We start from the raw sequence: 25,853 nt of genomic DNA on the forward strand, positions 1-25,853 counted from the left end.
AAAAAGCTATGTAACCATTAGCAATGAGGGCTCAGTTCCATGCATAAGAATGCCATTGCCAGTGAATTTCAAAATTGTTAGGTCAGCAATTTGAAGAACATGTTTTTTCCAATATCATCACTGTTTATGTCGTAATACCATCAGAGATGATTTAGTAAATTTGTCAACTCATTAATGAGAACATTGTGATTTTGTTGTTTGCCACATTGTTATCAAACATTGCTATTGAAGGACACATACAAAATGAAATGTATTTTGTATTTACAAAACTTTAATCAAATACCAGGTAGATCGCAAATGATTCATCACTCATATCAATATAATATTAGTTTATAACTTTATATAGTGTATTGCAAGGAAATTGTACTATAATCATTTAATTTTAATTTATATGCAAGTAACCAACCATGCTGGGACAGGCCAACCTGGAGATACATATACACGTGAAAAAGAAGTATGTGAGTTTCTATGTAAATAGCTTCACTTACTCTTCTGTGAATTGTTTAACAGCAACAGCGTGCTTGTTATAAACAGCTTTGTAGACTTTACCGATTCGACCTTCTCCTATCAGTTCTTTAAATTTCAATTCTTTACTTCCTATGATCTTCAGCTCATCACTTGGTTGACTGGTCTTTCTATCGTGCTCTGAAACAATTGTGAAAATGACATGCATATATGTTAATCACATTGTAAGTTTTTATTCACTATCCCAGTATATCTCTCTAGTGATTAGACACTGAAAAATGTATCTTCCATCAAAAAAACTGGTGGTAGGTTATTATATTCAACAAGACCATGAGCATTGAATATGCTGAACACAAATAATGGCATTTCAATTTTGCAATACTCACCATTAAAGATGGGTGTAGCTAGCATACATTTGACAACACGTTTGTGAACTACTGTCTGTTCGTAAAAAAACAACTTGAGACACCACAACAAGCTTCGAATATGAATTCCAGATTTGAGCAAAATCCAACAGATACATCATAGAATCATTGTTTCCATGAAGACAAGTTCAGGTACCACCACTTTTTATTTATTCATTGTCATATATTTTATGGGATATTTACACAATAAAAATAACTCGACATTTACAGGTGAGATGTGTTCCAACATCTTATTTGGTGGATAGTTGTATGAATGTCTTGTGTCAAGTAATACCAAGAATCTATAAAAGAATTTTATGAAAACTAATAGGTAACATATAATAAACGTACCTGTTTTTGTTCCCAGCTGAAGATCATCCAGTTTCTTTTTTATATCCTCTAAATACTCTTTAATCTCTTCCCGATCTTTATTTATAACAGAATGAAATATTGAAACATACTTTGGATTATTTAGTTTAGCCGGAAGTCATTTCCGCATAAGTAACACATATTCACTGAATTAGATGATATCAGATGGCATCATGATGTTTTGTATGAAGTATACCTGAGGTTCCCAGCTACAATCAGCCTCTAGACTGTTAGCAATGCACATTTCAATTAAAAAAATGACGACATCATCAGTTAATGTACAAATCTAAGAGATGTCCATCTGTAGTACTTATATGTATAATATCAAAGCAATTGGTCTTTTTACAAAACAATTTTACCAAAATTAGAAAATTAAAGGTCATCAAGAAATGAACAAATCTAAGAGAGGTCTACTCAATGTACATATGCACCAATTTCGAACCAATCAGTCTTGTAGTTAAACAACTACTCATATGATAAGCTCCGCTCAACAAAGTCGACATCGGAGCTAAAATTCAGTTGGTTATAATTTCCGAATAATGTATGACCGATGAACATGTAGCGTAACATTTACTCACTTTTGAAATACCTAAATACCGGGTATTAAGGAAAGCCACAGCTATCTTAAGTCGTAAAATATCATGTTGTGTAGTGCATTTACTTTGTGATGTGGTGCATTTACCATGTTGTGTGGTGCATTTACCATATTATGTGGTGCATTTACCATGTTGTGTAGTGCATTTACCATGTTGTGTAGTGCATTTACCATGTTGTGTAGTGTATTTACCTTGTTATGTAGTGCATTTACCATGTTGTGTAGTGCATTTACCTTGTTATGTAGTGCATTTGCAATGTTATGTAGTGCATTTACCATATTATGTGGTGCATTTACCATATTATGTGGTGCATTTACCATGTTGTGTAGTGAATTTACAATGTTATGTGGTGCATTTACCATGTTGTGTAGTGCATTTACCTTGTTATGTAGTGCATTTACCATATTATGTGGTGCATTTACCATGTTGTGTAGTGCATTTACCATGTTGTGTAGTGAATTTACATTGTTGTGTAGTGCATTTACCATGTTGTGTAGTGCATTTACCTTGTTATGTAGTGCATTTACCATGTTATGTAGTGCATTTACCATGTTGTGTAGTGCATTTACCTTGTTGTGTAGTGCATTTATCATGTTATGTAGTGCATTCACCATGTTATGTAGTGCATTTACCATGTTTAAGTAGTGCATTTACCTTATGTAGTGCATTTACCATGTTATGTAATGCATTTACCATATTATGTAGTGCATTTACCATATTATGTGGTGCATTTACCATGTTGTGTAGTGCATTTACAATGTTATGTAGTGCAATTACCATGTTGTGTAGTGCATTTACCTTGTTGTGTAGTGAATTTACAATGTTATGTGGTGCATTTACCATGTTGTGTAGTGCATTTACCTTGTTATGTAGTGCATTTACCATATTATGTGGTGCATTTACCATGTTGTGTAGTGCATTTACAATGTTATGTAGTGCAATTACCATGTTGTGTAGTGCATTTACCATGTTGTGTAGTGAATTTACATTGTTGTGTAGTGCATTTACCATGTTGTGTAGTGCATTTACCTTGTTATGTAGTGCATTTACCATATTATGTGGTGCATTTACCATGTTGTGTAGTGCATTTACAATGTTATGTAGTGCAATTACCACGTTGTGTAGTGCATTTACCTTGTTGTGTAGTGCATTTGCAATGTTGTGTAGTGCATTTACCATGTTGTGTAGTGCATTTACCTTGTTATGTAGTGCATTTACCATGTTATGTAGTGCATTTATCTTATTATGTAGTGCATTTACCATGTTATGTAGTGCATTTACCTTGTTATGTAGTGCATTTACATTGTTGTGTAGTGCATTTACCATGTTTTGTAGTGCATTTGCAATGTTGTGTAGTGCATTTACCATGTTGTGTAGTGCATTTACCTTGTTATGTAGTGCATTTACCATGTTATGTAGTGCATTTATCTTATTATGTAGTGCATTTACCATGTTATGTAGTGCATTTACCTTGTTATGTAGTGCATTTACCTTGTTGTGTAGTGCATTTACCATGTTGTGTAGTGCATTTACCATGTTGTGTAGTGCATTTACCATGTTATGTAGTGCATTTACAATGTTATGTAGTGCATTTACCATGTTATGTAGTGCATTTACCATGTTATGTAGTGCATTTACCATGTTATGTAGTGCATTTACCATGTTATGTAGTGCATTTACCTTGTTATGTAGTGCATTTACCTTGTTATGTAGTGCATTTACCTTGTTATGTAGTGCATTTACCATGTTGTGTAGTGCATTTACCATGTTGTGTAGTGCATTTACCATGTTGTGTGGTGCATTTACCATGTTGTGTGGTGCATTTACCATATTATGTGGTGCATTTACCATGTTGTGTAGTGCATTTACCATATTGTGTAGTGCATTTACCATATTGTGTAGTGCATTTACCATGTTGTGTAGTGCATTTACCATGTTGTGTAGTGCATTTACCTTGTTATGTGGTGCATTTATCTTATTATGTAGTGCATTTACTGGTATATCATTATGCCATGTGGTGCATCCATCATGTGTTGTTTTATTTACTTTTGAATAAATTATCAGTTGTGTCCCACAATGCATCTAATGTGACCACGCTCCATGTTCTAAATATGGCTGCATCTATGTCCAATATACTGGCTGTAATACGTCTTGGTCATCTTGTTCCAAACTTTGAAGCTCAAAAAGTATCCCCAGACTTGGTATGTAAATTAACATTCGTGGAGTTGGAACAACTGGGGGTGAATAGTAGACACGACATGATGTCACTTCGGCTAGCTTGCGCTACACATGGGGGTCATGCTCCAACCAAACAACTCAGAGGTCAAGGTGCACGGTGCACCAGCGTTTGTTATCCCGCGTAGCGTGTTGGAAAGCTTCATTATCGAAGGTTTTACTGTCTCAGAGATATCAAATATGTTATCAGTTTCTGAGGCTACTGTCTATCGAAGAATGAGGTACTACGGATTGAGTAAGATGGAATTCAGTGATATATCAGACATTGACCTAGACTCGCATGTCCGACAGCTAGTTACAGATTTCCCTTATTGTGTTGAGAAACTGCTGAAAGAGCTACTCCATGAGAAAGGTGTAACAGTCCAGCGGATTAGATTAAGAGACAGTATTCATCGTGTTGATGATGATGGTGTGGAATCACGCAAGAAGGGTCGTTTACAACGGCGAGTATATAATGTAAAAGGTCCTAATCATTTGTGGCATATTGATGCCAATCATAAATTGATTCGATGGCATTTTGTTATATTTGGCTGTATAGATGGTTTTAGCCGATTACCTGTCGTTCTACAATGCACTGATAACAATCAAGCAGCAACACTCCTTCAATGTTTTAAGACTGGTGTACAGAAGTATGGTCTACCCAGTCGTGTGAGATCGATTAAGGGAAAGGAAAACGTTGATATTGCGGATTTCATGATATCACAAAGAGACGAAAATCGTGGGAGTATCATCACTGACAGAAGCGTCCACAACCAGCGAATTGAACGGTGATGGAGAGATGTTTACGAAGGTGTGTTGAGTCTGTACTCACAGCTATTTTACTTTATGGAAAAAAAAGCAATATTCTTGACCCATTAGACGAACAGAACATTGCCGCACTCCACTATGTGTATATGCATAGAATAAACAAGAAGTTAGAAATCTGGCAAAAGGCATGGGCACGACACAGAATACGCACAACAAGGTCATCCCCGATGCGTATGTGGCTTTCAGGTCAATGGCAAGATCCTGTGGGAATAGACTTGACGGATACCATGGGATATGGCATTGAAGGCGTTGTGAATGAATCCGAGTCCGGTAATGGCAGACATGAGGTTGATTCTAGGCCTGTAATCAGTTCGTTAGCATACGAGATTAGTCAGCCCCGCGTGGATGAGCTTTCAATGCGTGTACCTATTGACTGGGCATCTATCAATTACGGAATTGACATTTACAACACCGCACTCGATATTATTAAATCGTATTAATTATAAACGCATTTAATTTGAGATTCTTTGTGGTTGCTGCAGATTTTTGTCAACATTTATAAATGCAATTGTATAGATTCGAAACCAATGTACGAAACTGTTTGGAGCCTGAGGGCGCTCAGATCAATGCCATGTCACATTGAAAGCTGCTGTTGTTTGTTGGATGGGTTCCAACCGCTATTTTGAGTTCCCAAATATTCTTTAAACAACTTGTTGTTAACCTAAAATGATTGTAAAATAATGATAATATATACAATCGATATTTTGCGTTTTTGTTTCACTCAGCGTGAGCTCTTTTCTATATTTATTTATAACTTATTTATTACTTTCAAACCTACAATGCGATGCGGAGTATGATTTCACTACGGACGGAAATGAACAATGTGTTCAACCTTTACCTCCATGGTTCAACCATGTATTGTTTAGCGGCGATTAGATCGATACAAAATTGACTTGGTGCCATGTCGCACATAGTGCCTCTAACACTAAACTAAGATTTAATTCTCATAAATGATTATAGAATTGAATAGAAAATATACACGAATAATGCTCTAGACTGTTAGAAAACTATTTATTTCACATCGCATGATCAGCAAATTGAATATACAATGGCACAACAACTCTGTTGATGAGGTGTAGCCGTTATCTGTAATATGCATGCAATATATGAACTATACTCAAAATGGTATGTCAAAATGGTATGTGCCTTATGTCACGACTCGAAACAGCCTTTTTTGCCTGATGTGTTCATTTGCCTTCAATAACGTTTCAGTGGCTGTCATACTCTGAATCTTGCCGATAACATTTTGGTCCAAATTCACGTATCTATCGTCTAGAAAACTCAAATTTACAACTAAAGCTAATTTGCATAACAATGTTTTTGACATTGGTCGCCATATTGGATACCGCATACAACTAAGGAAATTAGTAGGGAAATTCACTCGCATTAAATTGCGTTCGCCGTGATAAGCAAAAATGTATTTCCATTAAAATACGTTCAAGATCTGCACTTTCTCATAGCATAAACATGGGTTTACCCTAGCTTAGTAAAATTAAAATATTATTGGGGTCGCAGTCACCATAGCTGCATGTCGCTGCGGTAAGTAGTCTCTCACCTCTTGGTTATAATTGTCGTCCAAATAATTCACGTCCAAAATTTTGGTTCCCTGGCGCCTCTAATAAATAAACTACACTACTGCTGGGCTGAATCAATGATATATCACCCCCAAAAATGGATGAATGGGCGAATTTTTTTTTTCTTTTCTTTTTTTTTACCCCCAACATTTTTCGCTCGGAAAGCATTTCACGACGAACTTTTCAATGTTCTGGTTATCTCTGTGTGGTGTGACTGCAGTCTTTGAAACAATTTATAGCACAACAAAACGCAATGTAATGCAATATCACGACGAACATTTCAAATGTTCACCCAATTCTCCATGTTTATTTGGTGATAAGAATGATTCAGCCCAGCGCTTAGATTTAGCGTGAATGGCTTTCCGAGCGGAAAAAGTCGAGGTTTTCTGCAAATAATTGAGTTCGGGTTTACAAAAAAAATAAAAATGGGACCAAGAAACCGCCGATTTTTCGGCAGTTTTTTAAGGTGTTATTTTAATTTTTTCTAATGACTGAAAGTTTAGCCGCAGTCAATAACGCATATTCAAGAGTATTGATATTTATTGCGACTAGCATGAATGGTTAGCTTCGTTTCGACAATGAGCTGTTATCGCTGTAAACAATGTCAGTTAAATTATTCTTCAAATGCCCAGTTTATCTTTTTTTATTTGAAAACAAATCATGTCGCTTTCCCATCAAAATTCATTTCTACAGCATCGAATGTTGAAAATGCGATCGGATTCATTCGCTTCCGTTGAAATAAGTTGAAATTTATTTGCATTTCAACGAATTTATTTTGTTTCACGTTATTTTAATCATTACTAGGTAATAATCAACAATCGTGAAACGCAGCATGACCGGATTGCGCTATCGCGATCATTTGCTACTAAGTAATGCAGTTGGTTCGTTTTTATTTGAAACTTTTTTTAGAATATACTTCCGTTATAAAATGAAACAAAATAATTGTATTTGGCGCACGAGGTTCGTTAATGTGATTTTTTGGGAGAAAGATGCGCGGTCTACTTTTTAATCCAGCAAGAACAAAATGTTTAAAATTTAATAAATTGCAATAGTGTCATTCGTTTTGGGTGGTCCAACTGCCGGCGTTGAAAATCGACGTAGGTGGATTTTTCAATGAAAATATAAGCCTCTAAAAATATTTAATGATAATTTTTTGAAAATTTGAACACCAAATAAGGGCCCACCAGCCGTGAAACCGCCCAGGGCGATTTTTTGGATGGGCGAATTTACGGTAGAATCCGGTATTTGTTCCCCGGGAATCTATAATCAAGTAATACAAGTGGTGTCACTATGCAGTATTTTTGGTGTCATTTTACATTTACAAAACATTGTATTGCAATAATGTAAATATATATAATACATTCCTTTATTTTATTGTTGAGACTGAGTTATATAGTTTGTTACATACTACAATTTATCTATATTGGAAAACTGTTATGGGGATTATTATTAATTTCAATAAACAATAAGATCATAATGGTAATGTTTATTGCTCTTTGAAACTAGAGGCATTATCAGAGCATGGGTCTTATGTTGGAACTCCTGCCAGAATGGTATTCCCAGAATAGTTCCAGTTGTTAAAGAAACATAAACGTTTAATTCTCAACAAGGATGAAAAAACAGTTATTGAGACAAAGCCCTACTCCCCGCGACACCCACCAGATACGAAACCTGCTTGCCGCGAAGGCCCCTCACCGTGAAGCTACTAGTTAGTACTCTAAATATCCAAACATATTTTAGTATAAGGTAGTAAAAAAACACTAAAAGAATAAACGAGACTGTATGCAAAATTAATCTAAATCATATCGTAAAAATGCATACTATCCGCCATGATATGCTGTGATTTCATCTTGTTGTGATGTTCTTTCGTCTTGTTGTGTGGTGCGTTTGTCATGTTGTCTTGTGGTACACTGTGTTATGATGTCCATTCGTCTCGTTATTTTTCATATCATATTTCTCTGATACAACATTGGTGGAATGACCATAGCTAATTTGCATAGAAATAATTTATTTTGTGCTCATTCCATAAAATGAACTTTTTAATTTCCCCTGAGATTTTATTGACTCTCGTGTGTGAAGCACACAATGGGAGTCTTTGCAGTTACCCTGTCTGTATGTGTGTGTGTGTCTGTCTGTTCCACTGATATCTCAAGAACCCTATGTTGTTTTTTAATGAAACTTGGTGTATAGATGCTCTGGGCTAATGCACAGATTTGATTATGTTTTGGTTGAGATCCTTGCATATTAATTACCTGATTTGCATGATAGTTAGCTAATTTTTAGCTGTTTTTTGACTGTTCCACTGATATCTAAAGAACCACTCATTAGATTTTGATGAAACTTGGTACATAGATGTTCTGGACTAATGCACAAATGTGATTAGTTTTGGGTAAAAATTCATGCATATAATTAACCTAATTTGCATAGTAATTAGTCAATTTTCGGCTTTTCCACTCATGTCTCAGGTACTAATTATCACATTTCAATGAAACTTACATAGATAGACGATGTAGAGACAGATAAAGACACGCCAGAAAGTATTTACGCACCACACTACACGCAGTTACTACCTACGATATCATTCAATAAAATATGCGTTTTTACACACACTAAAAACAACAAAATTGTCATTTTCATGCAAGATTGAATAAAAACGGCAATCTGAACGAAACAGTGAAAAAACGTTTGAATTCTCTACGGAGAATACAGTGTAAACGCAAGCTCATGAATATTCATGAAGAAATAGAATGCGGCAATTGTCAATAATACGTGTGACCACCTCTTCGCTGGATGACTTCTCTAAGCCGTTTTGGCATAGTATCGACGAGTTTCCGATACATGTTCACCTGGAACTGTCCCCAAGCTTCCATTATAGTCGCGTATAAATCCTCGATGTTAGCGAGCACCTCTAAATCGATCAACTTCCAAAGGTTTTCAATAGGGTTCAAATCTGGAGACTGCAGGCCAATTCAAAGTGATCAAGTTGTCGAAAAGTTATCCATACTCTTGTGGATTATTTAGAAAATCCCTCACTGCCAATGCTGTGTGAACGGGGGCATTATCCTGTTGGAAATGAAAATTGGGTCCAACTAGTCTTAGTGCCGATGGTATCATTTCGTTTTGTAGGATATCCAAATACTTCCATCGGTTCATGGTCGTCGGTACACGAACTAGCGACCCTAAGCAGGTAGCCGAAAAACATCCCCACCATGACGCTTCCACCACCAAATTTTATTGTAGGTTTAATGCATTTCAGCTTGTACTCTTCACCTGGTCTCCAGCGTACAAATAATCTTCCACGGCTACGAAACACCGTAAACTTAGATTCGTCTGACCAGATAACTTGAGCCCACTGCGCCGGAGTCCAGTCGATGTTTTGTCTGGCAAATTGCAACCGTGAAGCGATGTGTCGAGGTTGTAGTTTTGGTTTCTTTTTAGCAACACAGCCGCGAAAATTACCATCTTTATATAGTCTTGATTTTATAGTGCTCAAACTCAATCTTTTCCCAGTGAGTTGATTAAAATTGGCACGCAAATCACGGGCAGTGTGAAACTGATTCGCTAAACTAGACCGGATGAGTAGCCAGTCTTCGCGTTGCATTGTACGCCTTGGTTGACCTGATTGACGATGATTGCCCATACTACTACGTAGAGGAAGTTTTCGCAGGTTGAAACGTATGTAGCCTTCAGAAATTCCCAGTCTTCTTGCTATTTCCCTGTTAGGAACTCATTCTGTATATAGAGCTTCAATGTTTCCTTTGGTAAATTCTGACAATTCCCTAACTTTCGGCATGGCTAAATGTTTGTAAATAAAAATTATGTATCTGACACTATGACCTCGATAGGAATATTCATAAACTACAACTAACAGTTATTCCCGCCCAGAAGCGTGTGTTGAAATAATTTCAGCTTCCCAATTGGTTCAAATTTGCATGAGAAAGGACATGACTATCGCACATGTTTTAACGCGCAAAGTTTTAATGAGATGCAAATGTATGCAAATGAGCGCGCTCCCATAGAGTTAACCATGGGGATTTTCGCTCACTGAAAAAAACGTCGACATACAAAAAAACTAAACACAAATCAACCATTTTATTTTGACTAAAAATAAATGCACTAGTTCTTCTTAAATTTAGTATATTTTAAAATCAACACATCATGTTACCCGGAATTGTTATTTTTAGGTACGAAAACGATCAAATGAAAGGTGCGTAAATACTTTCTGGCGGGTCTGTATGTGAAATAATAATTACCTAATTTGCATAATTAATCAATTTTCAGCTTTTGATATTTCAAGTACTATTATATCATTACTTTTCAATGAAACTTGGTACATAGATGCTCTAGAACAATCCAAAGACCTGATTAATTTTAAGTAAAAATGTGTGTATATTAATCAACAAATTTGCATAAGTAGTTAATTTTTGCCTTTTACTCTGATATCACAAGTACTCATTATTCCAGTTCAATGAATCTTGGTACATAGATGTTCTAGGATAATGCACAGACCTGATTAGTTTTGGGTAAAATCAGTGCATATTAATTACCTAATTTGCATAATTAGCCAATTTTCTGCTTTTACACTGATTATCGTTATTACCATGTGGATACATATATTTTTCATGTTATTTAACCATAACTTCGCTTCTTTTTATAAGATTTATTTCATTGTTGTATGTAATTATCAGTGTTTATTATCTCCAGTTATGTTATCAAAATTGAGTAGTTGTAATCAAAGTTTCTATAGATTTATGCTGTTTTCGTGACGCAAAGAAACACACTTTGGCCTGTATTCAGCCATTTCTATCAGTTTACATACCGGTAAGTGTGTTCTCCCTGATTGGCTCGATTAAAATAACCAATCATATTAATTGACGCCAAGGATTAAAATTCCAAGGTGTGAATCCAGCCTTGTCTTTAAATAGACAAAGAGAGTTAATTAAGACAGACTTCATCCTTTGTACTCCAAGTGATACATTGTTAGTCCCCCCCCCCTTCGGACGTAGTCCGAAAACGGGGACTTATGGTTTGCCCTGTGTGCGTCCGTCCGTCCGTGCGTCCGTTCGTCCGTGATCACCTGTATCTCGAACATGCATGGACCGATTAAGTTCAAACTTCACTCATACATCACACATTATGTGGGACATATGCACATGCATTTTTTTTATGATCCGATTAACGATTGCCGAATAGCGGCCATTTTAAGGCCGAAAATGCATCAAAATGGAACTGCATGTATTACAAAAACATACCGGTACTATTCACTGCGTGTCTGACAATTGTATAAAGTTTCGCAGGTCCTCTTTTTTTTACTTTGAGAAGTTCTGTCAACCAAAGCATAAATATGTGTTTCTCTGTACATAAAATTTCACACGATTTGTTAATATTAATGTATGATATTAAAAACTTGATAATATTTTTCTGGATTTTTGGACTTTATTTGTATCATTGTCGTATGAGAAGTAATCTTGTCCTTATTAGAGATATTGAAACTAATCCAGGGCCACAAACTAGTTTATACAAACAGACACAACACTGACTCTACATATTTGCAGATCTGATTTGTATACTTCCTTGTCATTTTACCTGTTGTACTGGTTTGGTGCTATCTGGTTTCCTTGCTGAGAATAATGCTGACCTGGATGGAGAGTGCTATAAACTTGAAAATGCCATAGAAATCACGTTTGCCAATTTATGTCCATGCTACTTTAGAATGACAACTAGCGAAGGCAGTGTCATTCATGACTTGTTCAGATTTAGTACAATGTGTTGTACATATGCAGGTGCATTTCGGTCATGATCTGCTTTGAATGTATATGTCACTCAAATATGAACGGAACGGGGACGTGTCATTGACAATGACTTGTTCTAAATCGTCCTAGCATATGTAGTTATCTTGTTCCTGTACAACTGAATAAATGTGTGTTCACCATTAGAACATTGCACATTGGGGTATACCGTCTACTGCTTGATGTATCTATAATCTATCTGGTGAGATTTAAAGATCTTATACTGTTTGTGGCAGTTTCCCCCACACTGATATCACATGTACTAGTTATTCCATTTCAATGAAACTTGGTACATTGATGCTCTAGAACAATGCACAGACTGGCTCAGTTTTGAATGAAAATCAGATCATATTAATTATAAATTTGCGTAATAAATCATAATTTTTGGTTCTAATCACATTTGAATAAAACTTCGTACATAGATGGTCTGTGACAGTACTTGGTATATCTTGGTACATATATACTCTAACACAATGTGATGATCAAATTAGTATTAGGCTTAGGCTTATATACATCTATAATAATTACCTAATTGCATAATAATTTACTTTTCAGCTTTCCACTAATTTATTTAGTATTAATTATCACATTATAATAAAAAATTGCATCCTGAAACAATATACAGACCTAAATCTATGCATAATAATTTCTTAATTTGTATAATAATTCATTTGGTTCATTGAGGTAATCCACAGACATGATTAGTTTAATATTGATAAACATGCATATTGATTATCTATTATTAGCCCATTTCTGATATCTAAAAAAATCAGATTTAAATTGAATTCATCACACAGGTGCTCTGAAATAAATTAGACTAAAAACAATGGATGAAAAATCAAATGTATTTTCTGTATGTATTATAAATTTTGATAATGTGAATCACATTTTTTTCATGTTATGCATCTCAAATAGCAGACAAAAATTAGTTGCTAAGCTTTTCGTTTAAGAGCCAAATTTGAATTAATTTTAATGTGTCTCCATTCTCAGCACACGGGAGTTCTTTCTAAGCTTTCTTTGATTTCTTTTGACCTTACTTTCCTGGGTTGGTAAAGTGGGATGGGATTAGAAATTTGAGTTAGAAATGGACTTAATTTAATGCAAATAAAAGAGCCCTTTCTAACATATCATTGATGATACTATAAGTTTTTCAACAGTGGGTTAAAATAAACTTTGAGACTTCATTTTGCCAACTTAGTGACACCTAAATCACATTTGCAAGGTCTGTAATGCATATATGTTTTCACATGCATTCCAGGAAGTATCTGTAGTGGAGAAGACAGAAGACAGTAGATGATATCGTATTAGAAACAGTACAGTACTGCAACCAGGAAGATATTACTAATCCTATAGAAATACTGCGATATTTTCAAACAAAGGTTATTCAGGGAAGAGATCTTGACATTCAAAATGTTGATCGGAGCATTGAAGGAGAAACTAATATGATAATTGTAGATAGATATAACCTGCTGCAGACTGCTTTTGATGAGATTCAAACTATCAAGAACTTGAGGAAAACATTAGTTGTGGAATTTTACACCGAGGTAAGAGAAATATATTTTTAATTTGATTTGTGTTAGCTTATTGTAAAATGGTGCATTCACTGTAACAGACAAAACAAACTTAAAATTGCAAGTCCATATACAAATATGGACTTGCAATTTTAAAACGGGAGGGTTGTCACCTGTGCACATGTGGGAATTGCGCGTGATCGCGCCCTCTATCAAGGGTTTGAGAAAACTTGTACATGTTTGTGAAATCTATGCGATCCATCATGGTATTGAATATAATCTTACCAAAACAAAATGTATGCATTTTTCAGGACGTCTTAAACTTAACACTTTACCTGCAATTACTATATATGGTCATGACATTAACATTGTTGGGAGTTTTACTTACCTAGGTCTTGTATTGATTACGGATTTAAATGACAATATGGATATTGACAACCAGAGACGGTCATTATGCATGAGAGCTAATAGCTTGTTACGTAAATTCACCAAATGCAGTTATCGTGTGAAATGTATTTTATTTAAAACGTTTTGTTCCAATTTTTATTGCAGCCATTTTATTACATGTACCGTAAATCGAACATGAACGCTCATAAAGTATGTTACAATAGTGCGTGCCGCAGACTGTTTGGTTATCTAAGTGACTGTAGCGCTAGTACTATGTTCGTTACAATCCGCATTAATTCGTTTGTGTGTATTTCTCGTAATCCCATTTTTAAATTTGATGAACAGGGCAGAGGTCGTCAAATAGTCTGCTTTTGAGTCTGTATAACTCTGATATACAGTGGAAGTCAGCACTTTTCAAACACTGGAAAAATCAACTGTAATAACTATGACTTTTATTTTTTTTTCTTCTTCTGTTCTGCTATGGATCTTATGATTTGAATTAAGCAATAATAATAATAAAATGTGTTAAAGCTTGCTTCAGTATTTTGTTGAAACTGACTGAAGTTCATAACAAGTTCACTACAATATAGGCTAATAACCAAACAATAATAAAAATATGGTGCCTAATAATCTACAAAGAACACTCAGCATGTTGTAGTATTATAAACAAGTCTATTTTATTTTTCTAATAGCTCTTAGTATGCTGCAAAATGGTAAAATACTAGTACTAGAGGAAGATACTCGAAAAGAATTATTTTCAACAAGTGAAGTGATATCACCATGTATTCTTAAACTTCGTGAGGGTCTTAGTACACTAGACATATATCAGGTAAATTATTTAAATTCTAGCTTCTACTGTAACTTATTAAGAAGTAATGTATTGATTACATTTTACATGCATGTATATATGATTAGTCTGTCTATGCTTTTATTTCGCATAGTACGATTTGCATGCATAACCCAATCATTCCAAACTACACATGTGAATTAGCTGTGTCAAAAGATCAATGTAGGACATAAAATCTTAATTAGTACTACAATATTATCAATGTCATATCTACAAGTTGTGAAAAATACTTTAAAAACATGGGGTCACCTGGTCATTTCCATACTTGTTGGCATATGCTGTTTGTGTGCACTACTGATGTATTCTGAAACCGACTACATTTATTTGAATTCATTCACATACTTATTAGCCTAATTTAATATATAAGTATTGGTATAACCAACACCTAGGCAATTTCCCCTATAGTATGTGATTGTTGACTTTTATAAGAATCTGGTGAAAGGTTCTTGAGACATCAGCAGAACAAGTATCCATTCATTATCTATTCATATGTAAATTGAGCTAATTAATGATGCACAGATTGATGTCAACCCCGATCAGTTCTTGCAATTGTCTTGCAGTACCCCTTTGTTAGTCCCCGTTCGGACGTAGTCCGAAAACGGGGACTTATGTTTTGCTCTGTGTGCGTCCGTGCATTCGTGCGTCCGTGATCACCTGTATCTCGAACATGCATGGACCGATTAAGTTCAAACTTCACTCATACATCACACATTATATGGGACATATGCACATGCATTTTTGTCATGATCCGATTAACGATAGCCAAATAGCGGCCATTTTAAGCCCGAAAATGCATCAAAATCGCACATTTTCACCATTCCGGAACTGAATCTTAGTCATGCGTGGGCAAATTTAGTTTAAATTTTTTTTGGGATTGTGTAGAAAATGGCTGACTGGTGGCTATTTTTTTTTACTGAATGCAGTTCAACATCCATATTGTTGCTGCTTTGAATGTATATGTCACTCGAATATGAACGGAACAGGGACGTGTCATTGACAATGACTTGTTGAGTTTCATTTTAAATGAACTATTGGTCTTATAAGATCTTCAATTTGTCAAATTCGCACCCACAGGCATCACCCTAACATATGCTCCTGCACAACAAGAGCTACAAACAACACAATTGACTATGTAATAATACTATTTGATTAGTTTCTTGAATAACAAGTTTACTATCAACATTCATTGTTTATTAACAATGTATGTTGTCATGACAACACTATAATTCATGGCATCAAATGTAATTTTAACAATATAACAGTAATGTTTAGCTGAATTTGAATTACACAAAATATTGTACAGTGTTACCACTGTTGTAGAGCACAAAACAGAAGCTTCTTGCAATGATAATAATCCAAGAACCAGTCATCAGAGTCAGAGGAAACTCAACACGTCAGATACTGTGTAATAAGTTTTATTGAGGTGTAATTTTAGCTGTATGTTAATTAATTCTTGTTTCACAGATATGGTTCAACATTTTCTACATTGAAATTTAGCAAAGGAAATATTTTATTAGTAATGATATTTACTTATAAATGTTTTGTAACATTCATTAAGTTAGGTAGCCCCCAAAATGGTGTTATAATGTTATGATTAAACTATGTAGCTTTTATATAGTTTTAGTTTTGATGTTTAAAAAGATGAATGACTAAGACATTTTGATCAAATTTATTACCAATGCACATTTTTTTCTATTCTGACAAATATTTGTTTATTATTTTAGCTATGCCAATATGTGTTTATCTACTGCAACCAAACATATCAAATACGTTGACATTTCGTATGTTGAAGTCATTGTTAACGCCTTCCTTCAGTGATGCTGGGTCAAATGCTAACAGGCATGAACGTTTAGTTTATGCTGCTTTCATTAAATATATGAGAGAAGTTGCAGGTAATTTAACATTTTACTGTTATACTGTATATGTGAATTTATTTGTGTTTATGTAACAGGGGTTAAACAGGTTTCTTATCTCTATTGACCCTGAAATATTTTAATTTGATGTACAAGTATCTTCCGTGGTCAGTCACAGATTTTTTTGGTCAAATAATTGATATTTTTGAGTCAAAATATGCTTTTAAATTTGATGCACTGGTACCTTGGATATATATTTGTTTATTTTATGTCAAACTCTTAAATTTTTGTTTGTGAATTATTTTTGTCACTTATATTTGTTAATACTTGTTAAATTGAAGCTATTTCAACAGACAGACTGCATGTTTTGTTATGATTGTATCAGTTGATATGATCATAGTTAATTCTTTTCAGTTGGCAGAAGACTCTCTGGAAAAATCACTCTGTCAGATATTTTGAAATTTGCCACTGGTGCAGAAGAGGAACCGGTTTTGGGCTTTCAGATACACCCTTCAGTGGAATTTGTTGAAGTGTACCAAGGATTCTTACCTGTCGCAAATACATGTATACATTGTATGATCCTACCACGACCAACTATCAGCGACACTTTACCAGAGGAAGATAGGTTGTTTAATGTTTATGACTTTGCATTCTCTAATACATACTTTGGTAAAGATTAAAACTGCTGTATAAAATAACTTTTTATATGGTTCTGTTTTGTTAATACATCTATGTAATTCAAGTTGATGACCTATATTGATATTTTACTGTTGGGTGCAAAGACAATATATGATGCCATATAGTCCGCTACAATTTGGCTTTTGTAGTGGCAGATTCCATATACCGGTACTAGTATATGCATGTAAAGTTACTTGTAGGGTAAATACATGTTGTTTTGCCTACTCCTTAAGTCCAATTTCATTTTTCAAATCTGGACAGAGTGATGTGCTCATGACATTATAACTGTATCATGTTGTATTCCATTTAGTTGTAGCCCTAATTCAATATTTGCACTTTCATTTTTTGATATACTGCGAAACAGTGTCATGATTTCTTTCGTTCTCTTGGTGCATAGATTTTGTTGCTTTTCATTGGTACCTGACTTTTCAGTGTCAAAATACACAAACATAAAGTCCTTGATAAAATAAATAAAAATATCATGGGAATTACACCAAATTTGGCAAAAAGATTTTGTTTTCAAACAAAAATCTGCACTTCATTCTTGTTCACCTTGATAGGAATCTTGTTTATCTCCCAGCATGTATCAGTCGTTATGTCACAAAGTGTGCTGTATACCCATGATTGCCAATCTCCAGTTCTAAATCACTGTATAAATGAGGTATTTACAGAGGTCAGGTTAGACTCATTTTTATCGGTCCTTCGCCTGCAGGTGGGATAAAACCTTTTTTGATTTACAGTAGTTTTCTAGCTAATGCGACATCATTTTTTTCTGTCTTTGATAATTTTTCTCACCAGCAATTAAGAAGTAAAAACTGCAAATAGCAGATGTTTGGCAAATAAAGTAGATCTTCATGACTTGCATTGTAAAATTTGTTTTTGTCAAAGTTTACTTTCTTCCAATTGATTACTGTCTTTGCATTTTATTTTTAATTTGGGCTCGGTACGTACGTCCGTCCATCCGTACGTACGTCCGAGGCTATATCTCGAACACCCATTGACGGATTTCATTCAAACTTTACATGAAGACAATACATAATGTCTTTCGCGTCAAGTTATTTTATGATCGGGGCAAAAATGGTCGATGGCGGCCATTTTGGATGTTAAATTTGCTATTTCTGATACCTAAAGTGTCCGCAGCAGTTTCTTGGAGATGACTGGGCTGATTTGGATCAAAGTTGGTATGATGATCATACATATTGGGTTGTAGGTGCACATCATATTTTTTTCGTGATTCGAGAAAATATGGCCACCTGGCGGCCATCTTGTTTTTCATGGTACCCATGCTACTTTATCTTGAATGCAATGAACGTTTCTGTTTAAATTTTGTACAAAGATAGTATACCAAGAGATACATCTGCACCAACATGATTTTTTGTGATTCAATTCAATATGGCTGGCCGACGCCCAATTTTCATGTAAAAGCACTAAAACGTCATTTTTACATGTCCGGAGCTGTTTCTCAGATAACTGGGCCAATTTGGATCAAAGTTGGTATGGTGATCATACATATCGGGTTATAGGTGCACGTCATATTTTTTCTGTGATTCAAACATATGTGGCCGACTGGTGGCCATTTTGTTTTTCATGGTGCCCATGCTACTTTCTCTTGAATGCAATGAACGTTTCTCTTTAAATTTTGTACAAAGATAGTATACCAAGGAATACATTTGTAACAACATTATTTTTGTGATTTGATTCAATATGGCTGGCCGATGCCCAATTTTCATGTAAAAGCGCTAAATTGTCATTTTTTACATGTCCGCAGCTGTTTCTCAGAGATGACTAGGCCAATTTAAAACAAAGTTGATATGGTGATCATACATATTGGGTTATAGTTGCATTTTGTCTGTGCTTCAAACTAATATGGCTGACTGGTGGCCATTTTGTTTTTCATGATACCCATGCCTACTTTCCCATGAATGCAATGAACATTTCTGTTTAAATATTATATAAAGACTATACCAATAGGTACATCAACATGAACATTATTTTTGTAATTTGATTCAATATGACTGCCCAATGTCAAATTCTCGTGTAAAAGCACTAAATCATAATTTTTTACAAATCCATCTCCAATTAATGGTTTCAATCTAATCTCAATGACTTCATCAGCATCAAATTGATGTCAGATCACAAAATTTTGAATGAGGACTGTGTCATTAACAATGTAATTTTGTAAATCAAGCAATTTGAGTATCACTGGTTAAATTTCAAGTATTGCAGGCGAATGTCCAAGTAATGATTGATATTTATATCTTGTATTTCGATTTTATTCAAGGATTGTTTACAGGTATTCTTTAGTTTGTTTTGCGTCTACTCTATCGTCTACTGTATTGTCCATATGACACTTTGTGAAATTCATGGTGTGAAATTTATTTCTGTACAAAGTCACCTGCGAAAATAAGATCTGTTGAAATTAAAGTATTTCATAGTAGTAGGCTACACACAGTTATAAAGATGTTTTCTATATTAAAAATATTTTGCTTTTTATTCAGCTTCCATAATGTGTTGACTTTTGCATTAGTTTTGTGATTTACACTAGTTGTAGCAGTATTATGAAAACAGTATTGAAAACATTTTTTGACATGTTTTTTTATCACCTGTTCTACAAGTTCTGCATTAAAAATTAAAGTAAGCTAAGAAAAATGTGTCATCTGTGTTCATTATTCCATATTTTCATCAAATATTGGAGTAAGTTTCTATATATTTTTTATATAGTATATCCCACTGCAAAATTTGTGCTTTAGAACTGTTGCTTTTCAATTTTCAGTTTGTTTTTCAGCAGGCAACTCATAACAAATTAAGAATTTGTCGTAGAATCACTCATACAGCCATCTAGCTAGTTGCCAGTGCAGTCTGACAATGCTGTTCAGTGATTTGTTAGAGTTAATGAATGAATCCCCATCATCTGTCAATACTGAAATATATATTTTTAGTTTTCAAACCTAAACAGTTCCCTGTTCCTGTAACTGATTCTAACGTTTCATTTTCAATGAAAATAGTATTTTAAATTCAATTGGAAGGAAACTACTAATCAAGGAAGTCTGTACAGGCCAAATAATAGACTGACTAAAGTACATATTTCTTCACAATTATGTGAATTAAATTGATTTTAGCAAACTAATCAAACTAATCCACACTCGGCTAAACTGGAAATGCCCTCATGGAAATCACACTGGCCAATATTTAATATATTGAACATTCCATAGTTCTATCTATTTAGAATGTTTTCACTGACAGCCTATATTTGTTACAAAAATGCACTACATAACATATAACATGGTAAATGCACTACACAACATAGTAAATGCACTACATAACATGGTAGATGCACTACACAACATGGTAAATGCACTACATAGCAAAGTAAATGCACTACATAACATGGTAAATGCATTACATAACATGGTAAATGCACTACATAAGGTAAATGCACTACTTAAACATGGTAAATGCACTACATAACATGGTGAATGCACTACATAACATGATAAATGCACTACACAACAAGGTAAATGCACTACACAACATGGTAAATGCACTACATAACATGGTAAATGCACTACATAACATGGTAAATGCACTACATAACATGGTATATGCACTACACAACATGGTAAATGTACTACATAACATGGTAGATGCACTACACAACATGGTAGATGCACTACACAACATATGCACTACATAACATGGTAAATGCACTACATAACATAGTAAATGCACTACACAATATGGTAAATGTACTACATAACATGGTAGATGCACTACACAACATGGTAGATGCACTACACAACATGGTAAATGCACTACATAACATGGTAAATGCACTACACAATATGGTAAATGTACTACACAACAATGTAAATGCACTACACAACATGGTAAATGCACTACACAACATGGTAAATGCACTACATAACATGGTAGATGCACTACACAACATGGTAAATGCACTACATAACATGGTAAATGCACTACATAACATGGTAAATGCACTACATAACATGGTAAATGCACTACATAACAAGGTAAATGCACTACTTAAACATGGTAAATGCACTACATAACATGTTGAATGCACTACATAACATGATAAATGCACTACACAACAAGGTAAATGCACTACACAACATGGTAAATGCACTGCACAACATGGTAAATACACTACATAACATGGTAAATGCACTACATAACATGGTAAATGCACTACATAACATGGTAAATGCACTACACAACATGGTAGATGCACTACACAACAATGTAAATGCACTACACAACATGGTAAATGCACTACATAACATGGTAAATACACTACACAATATGGTAAATGTACTACATAACATGGTAGATGCACTACACAATATGGTAAATGCACTACACAACAATGTAAATGCACTACACAACATGGTAAATGCACTACATAACATGGTAAATGCACTACACAACATGGTAAATGTACTACATAACATGGTAGATGCACTACACAATATGGTAAATGCAGTACACAATGTAAATGCACTACACAACATGGTAAATGCACTACATAACATGGTAAATGCACTACACAACATGGTAAATGCACTACATAACATGGTAAATGCACCACATAATATGGTAAATGCACTACATAATATGGTAAATGAATACACTACATAACATGGTAAATGCACTATATAACATGGTAAATGCACTACACAATATGGTAGATGCACTACACAACATGGTAAATGCACTACACAACATGGTAAATGCACTACACAACATGGTAAATGCACTACATAACATGGTAAATGCACTACATAACATGGTAAATGCACTACATAACAAGGTAAATGCACTACATATCATGGTAAATGCACTACATAATAAGATAAATGCACTACATAACATGGTAAATGCACTACATAACATGGTAAATGCACTACACAACATGGTAAATGCACTACACAACATGGTAAATGCACTACACAACATGGTAAATGCACTACACAACAATGTAAATGCACTACACAACATTGTAAATGCACTACACAACATGGTAAATGCACCACATAATATGGTATATGCACTACATAACATGATAAATGCACTACATAACAAGGTAAATGCACTACACAACATGGTAAATGCACTACACAACATAGTAAATGCACTACACAACATTGTAAATGCACCACATAACATTGTAAATGCACTACACAACAATGTAAATGCACTACATAATATGGTAAATGCACCACATAATATGGTAAATGCACTACATAACATTGCAAATGCACTACATAACAAGGTAAATGCACTACATAATATGGTAAATGCACTACATAACATTGCAAATGCACTACACATCATAGTAAATGCACTACACAACATTGTAAATGCACCACATAACATTGTAAATGCACTACATAACATTGCAAATGCACTACATAACAAGGTAAATGCACTACATAACAAGGTAAATGCACCACATAACATTGTAAATGCACTACATAACATTGTAAATGCACTACACATCATAGTAAATGCACTACACAACATTGTAAATACACCACATAACATTGTAAATGCACTACATAACATTGCAAATGCACTACATAACAAGGTAAATGCACTACACAACATGGTAAATGCACCACACAACATGGTAAATGCACTACATAACATGGTAAATGCACCACATAATATGGTAAATGCACTACATAACATTGCAAATGCACTACATAACAAGGTAAATGCACTACACAACATGGTAAATGCACCACATAACATGGTAAATGCACTACACAACATGGTAAATGCACCACATATCATTGTAAATGCACTACCCATCATGGTAAATGCACTACATAACATGGTAAATGCACTACACAACATGGTAAATGCACCACATAACATGGTAAATGCACCACATAACATGGTAAATGCACTACACAACATGGTAAATGCACCACATAATATGGTAAATGCACTACATAACATTGCAAATGCACTACATAACAAGGTAAATGCACTACACAACATGGTAAATGCACCACATAACATTGTAAATGCACTACACAACAAGGTAAATGCACTACACAACATGGTAATTGCACTACATAACATTGTAAATGCACTACACAACATGGTAAATGCACCACATAATATGGTAAATGCACTACATAACAAGGTAAATGCACTACACAACATAGTAAATGCACTACACAACATTGTAAATGCACCACATAACATTGTAAATGCACTACATAACATTGCAAATGCACTACATAACAAGGTAAATGCACTACACAACATGGTAAATGCACCACACAACATGGTAAATGCACTACATAACATGGTAAATGCACCACATAATATGGTAAATGCACTACATAACATTACAAATGCACTACATAACAAGGTAAATGCACTACACAACATGGTAAATGCACCACATAACATGGTAAATGCACTACACAACATGGTAAATGCACCACATACCGTACATTTGTATCATTGTAAATGCACTACACAACATGGTAAATGCACTACATAACATGGTAAATGCACTACACAACATGGTAAATGCACCACATAACATGGTAAATGCACCACATAACATGGTAAATGCACTACATAACATAATATTTTACGACTTAAGATAGCTGTGGCTTTCCATAGGGTATCATTCTCTTACTGATGTTGTTTTTTGTTCATTTGTTTGTTTATCGTCTGTTTGGTCGTTTTCAAGGGATGCAGTGTAATTGTAGAATGACGCTTTGTCAGTCATTAACTCCGTTTTCTGGAATTAGATAAATAACTGCAAATTTGCAGATAGCTTGGGTATGTTTTTATCTACTCAACAGGCAAATTTGTGGGTAAAAATTATTTTCCAGCTCAACTAATTTACCTCTTCTGTTCAAATATGGTGCATTAAACAGTATTTCTTACTTCAGACACATTCAATTATATAAAATTAGGATTCAACCAAAGGTCTTCTTTCCTATACTAGTATGTTGTTTTATGGGTGTTTGAATGTATCAAGTAAAACCAAGAATTAAAATTAGAATTTCATGAAAATTCAATTATTTTGAACACCAAACAATGAACAAAATAAAATTACGTAACCGGTAATAAATAATAAGACGTACCCATTTTCTCATTCTTCTGAGATTCATCTAGTTTATCCCGCAAACTTCTAAATCCAGAATCCAATTCATCCCCCATCTTTTGCTGACCTGTATTTATAACAGAATTAGATTAATTGGGTTGATATATCATTAAAAGGATCTCTGATGGCATGAATACCACTTGTCTACTGAAAACTATTTGATATTGACTGAGAATGATATATGGTTCTGTTCGAATATAGTATTTTTCATATTATTGGATATTTGTATATATTTATTGTCATAGATAGTATATTTAAAATTTAGCAACGGCTTTCGTATTATTATTATTATTATTATTATTATTATTATTATTATTATTATTATGGTTTTAATTCCGACATAGTATTGTAGCAGCGACTAGATGGTTGGCAATTGATAAGCTGTTACTCGATTTGTAAATATTGTTGTATGATTGTGATACTGTTCGTGTGCGCACTATCCCCACTCAATCATTTTTTTCTCGCCATGAGGTAAGGGTGGCATGTTTTTTTCTATTTTTGTCCTTGAATCGACTGGAGCGTGGTTATTCTAGGAGTGTGTTCACTTGATGTGTGTCATTATGGCTATTGCAAAGGGAAAATATAAAAATTAATGTTAATTATACAATCGAATATTAATTAATTGGTATATAATAAATACAGTGACGTGCGTACCATTCGACAGGTGAAAAAAGATACATTATTGTATATTATTAAATATATAAAAATTCAATATTTGATGAAGTTGAAAATGTTACATAATTTACGGGTTGCATAAAAGTGAGCCTATTAACAGGTTTTAGTAGATTAATAAGGTATAATTTATTTATAGACATTGGCACTACAATTTCTAAAAGATTTGGCTTGAATTATTATTAAAAATTAAATTAAAATAAATCAATTATTACTGTTAACTCGACTAGTGTGAAAAAAATAATAACAATAAACATTTCCAAGTTTGATCCACATCAAATGGTCGGTATGGTAACTCCCATAAATTACATCATGCAAAAAGCCCACTAATTTACATATATATAATTAGAAATGAAGATTAATGTTGGTCTACAGATCACAAAATACAATTATAGACAACAGTGTATTTCACTCATAAAGGAAATAAATAAATGAACAACAAACTAGTAAAAAGCATCATCACATATCGTAATACAAATAAAGCTGGTACTCCCTAAACGTAGCAGT

General features: G+C 34.2%; 1 protein-coding gene across 1 annotated transcript in view; it reads right to left on the reverse strand.

Moving 5' to 3' along the window:
- Window positions 1–25,853, reverse strand: part of LOC144347721 (mixed lineage kinase domain-like protein) — a 35,629-nt gene that overhangs the window by 7,782 nt on the left and 1,994 nt on the right. The window contains exons 2-4 of the mRNA XM_085499543.1: window positions 24,655–24,741; window positions 1,221–1,295; window positions 489–645 (exon numbers count right to left, since the gene is read on the reverse strand). Of these exons, the coding sequence (XP_085355669.1) occupies window positions 489–645; window positions 1,221–1,295; window positions 24,655–24,741 (319 nt within the window). The remainder of the gene's footprint in view (window positions 1–488; window positions 646–1,220; window positions 1,296–24,654; window positions 24,742–25,853) is intronic.

Source organism: Saccoglossus kowalevskii, chromosome 5, assembly GCF_978046115.1.
Source record: "Saccoglossus kowalevskii chromosome 5, keSacKowa6.1, whole genome shotgun sequence".
Lineage (NCBI taxonomy): Eukaryota > Metazoa > Hemichordata > Enteropneusta > Harrimaniidae > Saccoglossus > Saccoglossus kowalevskii.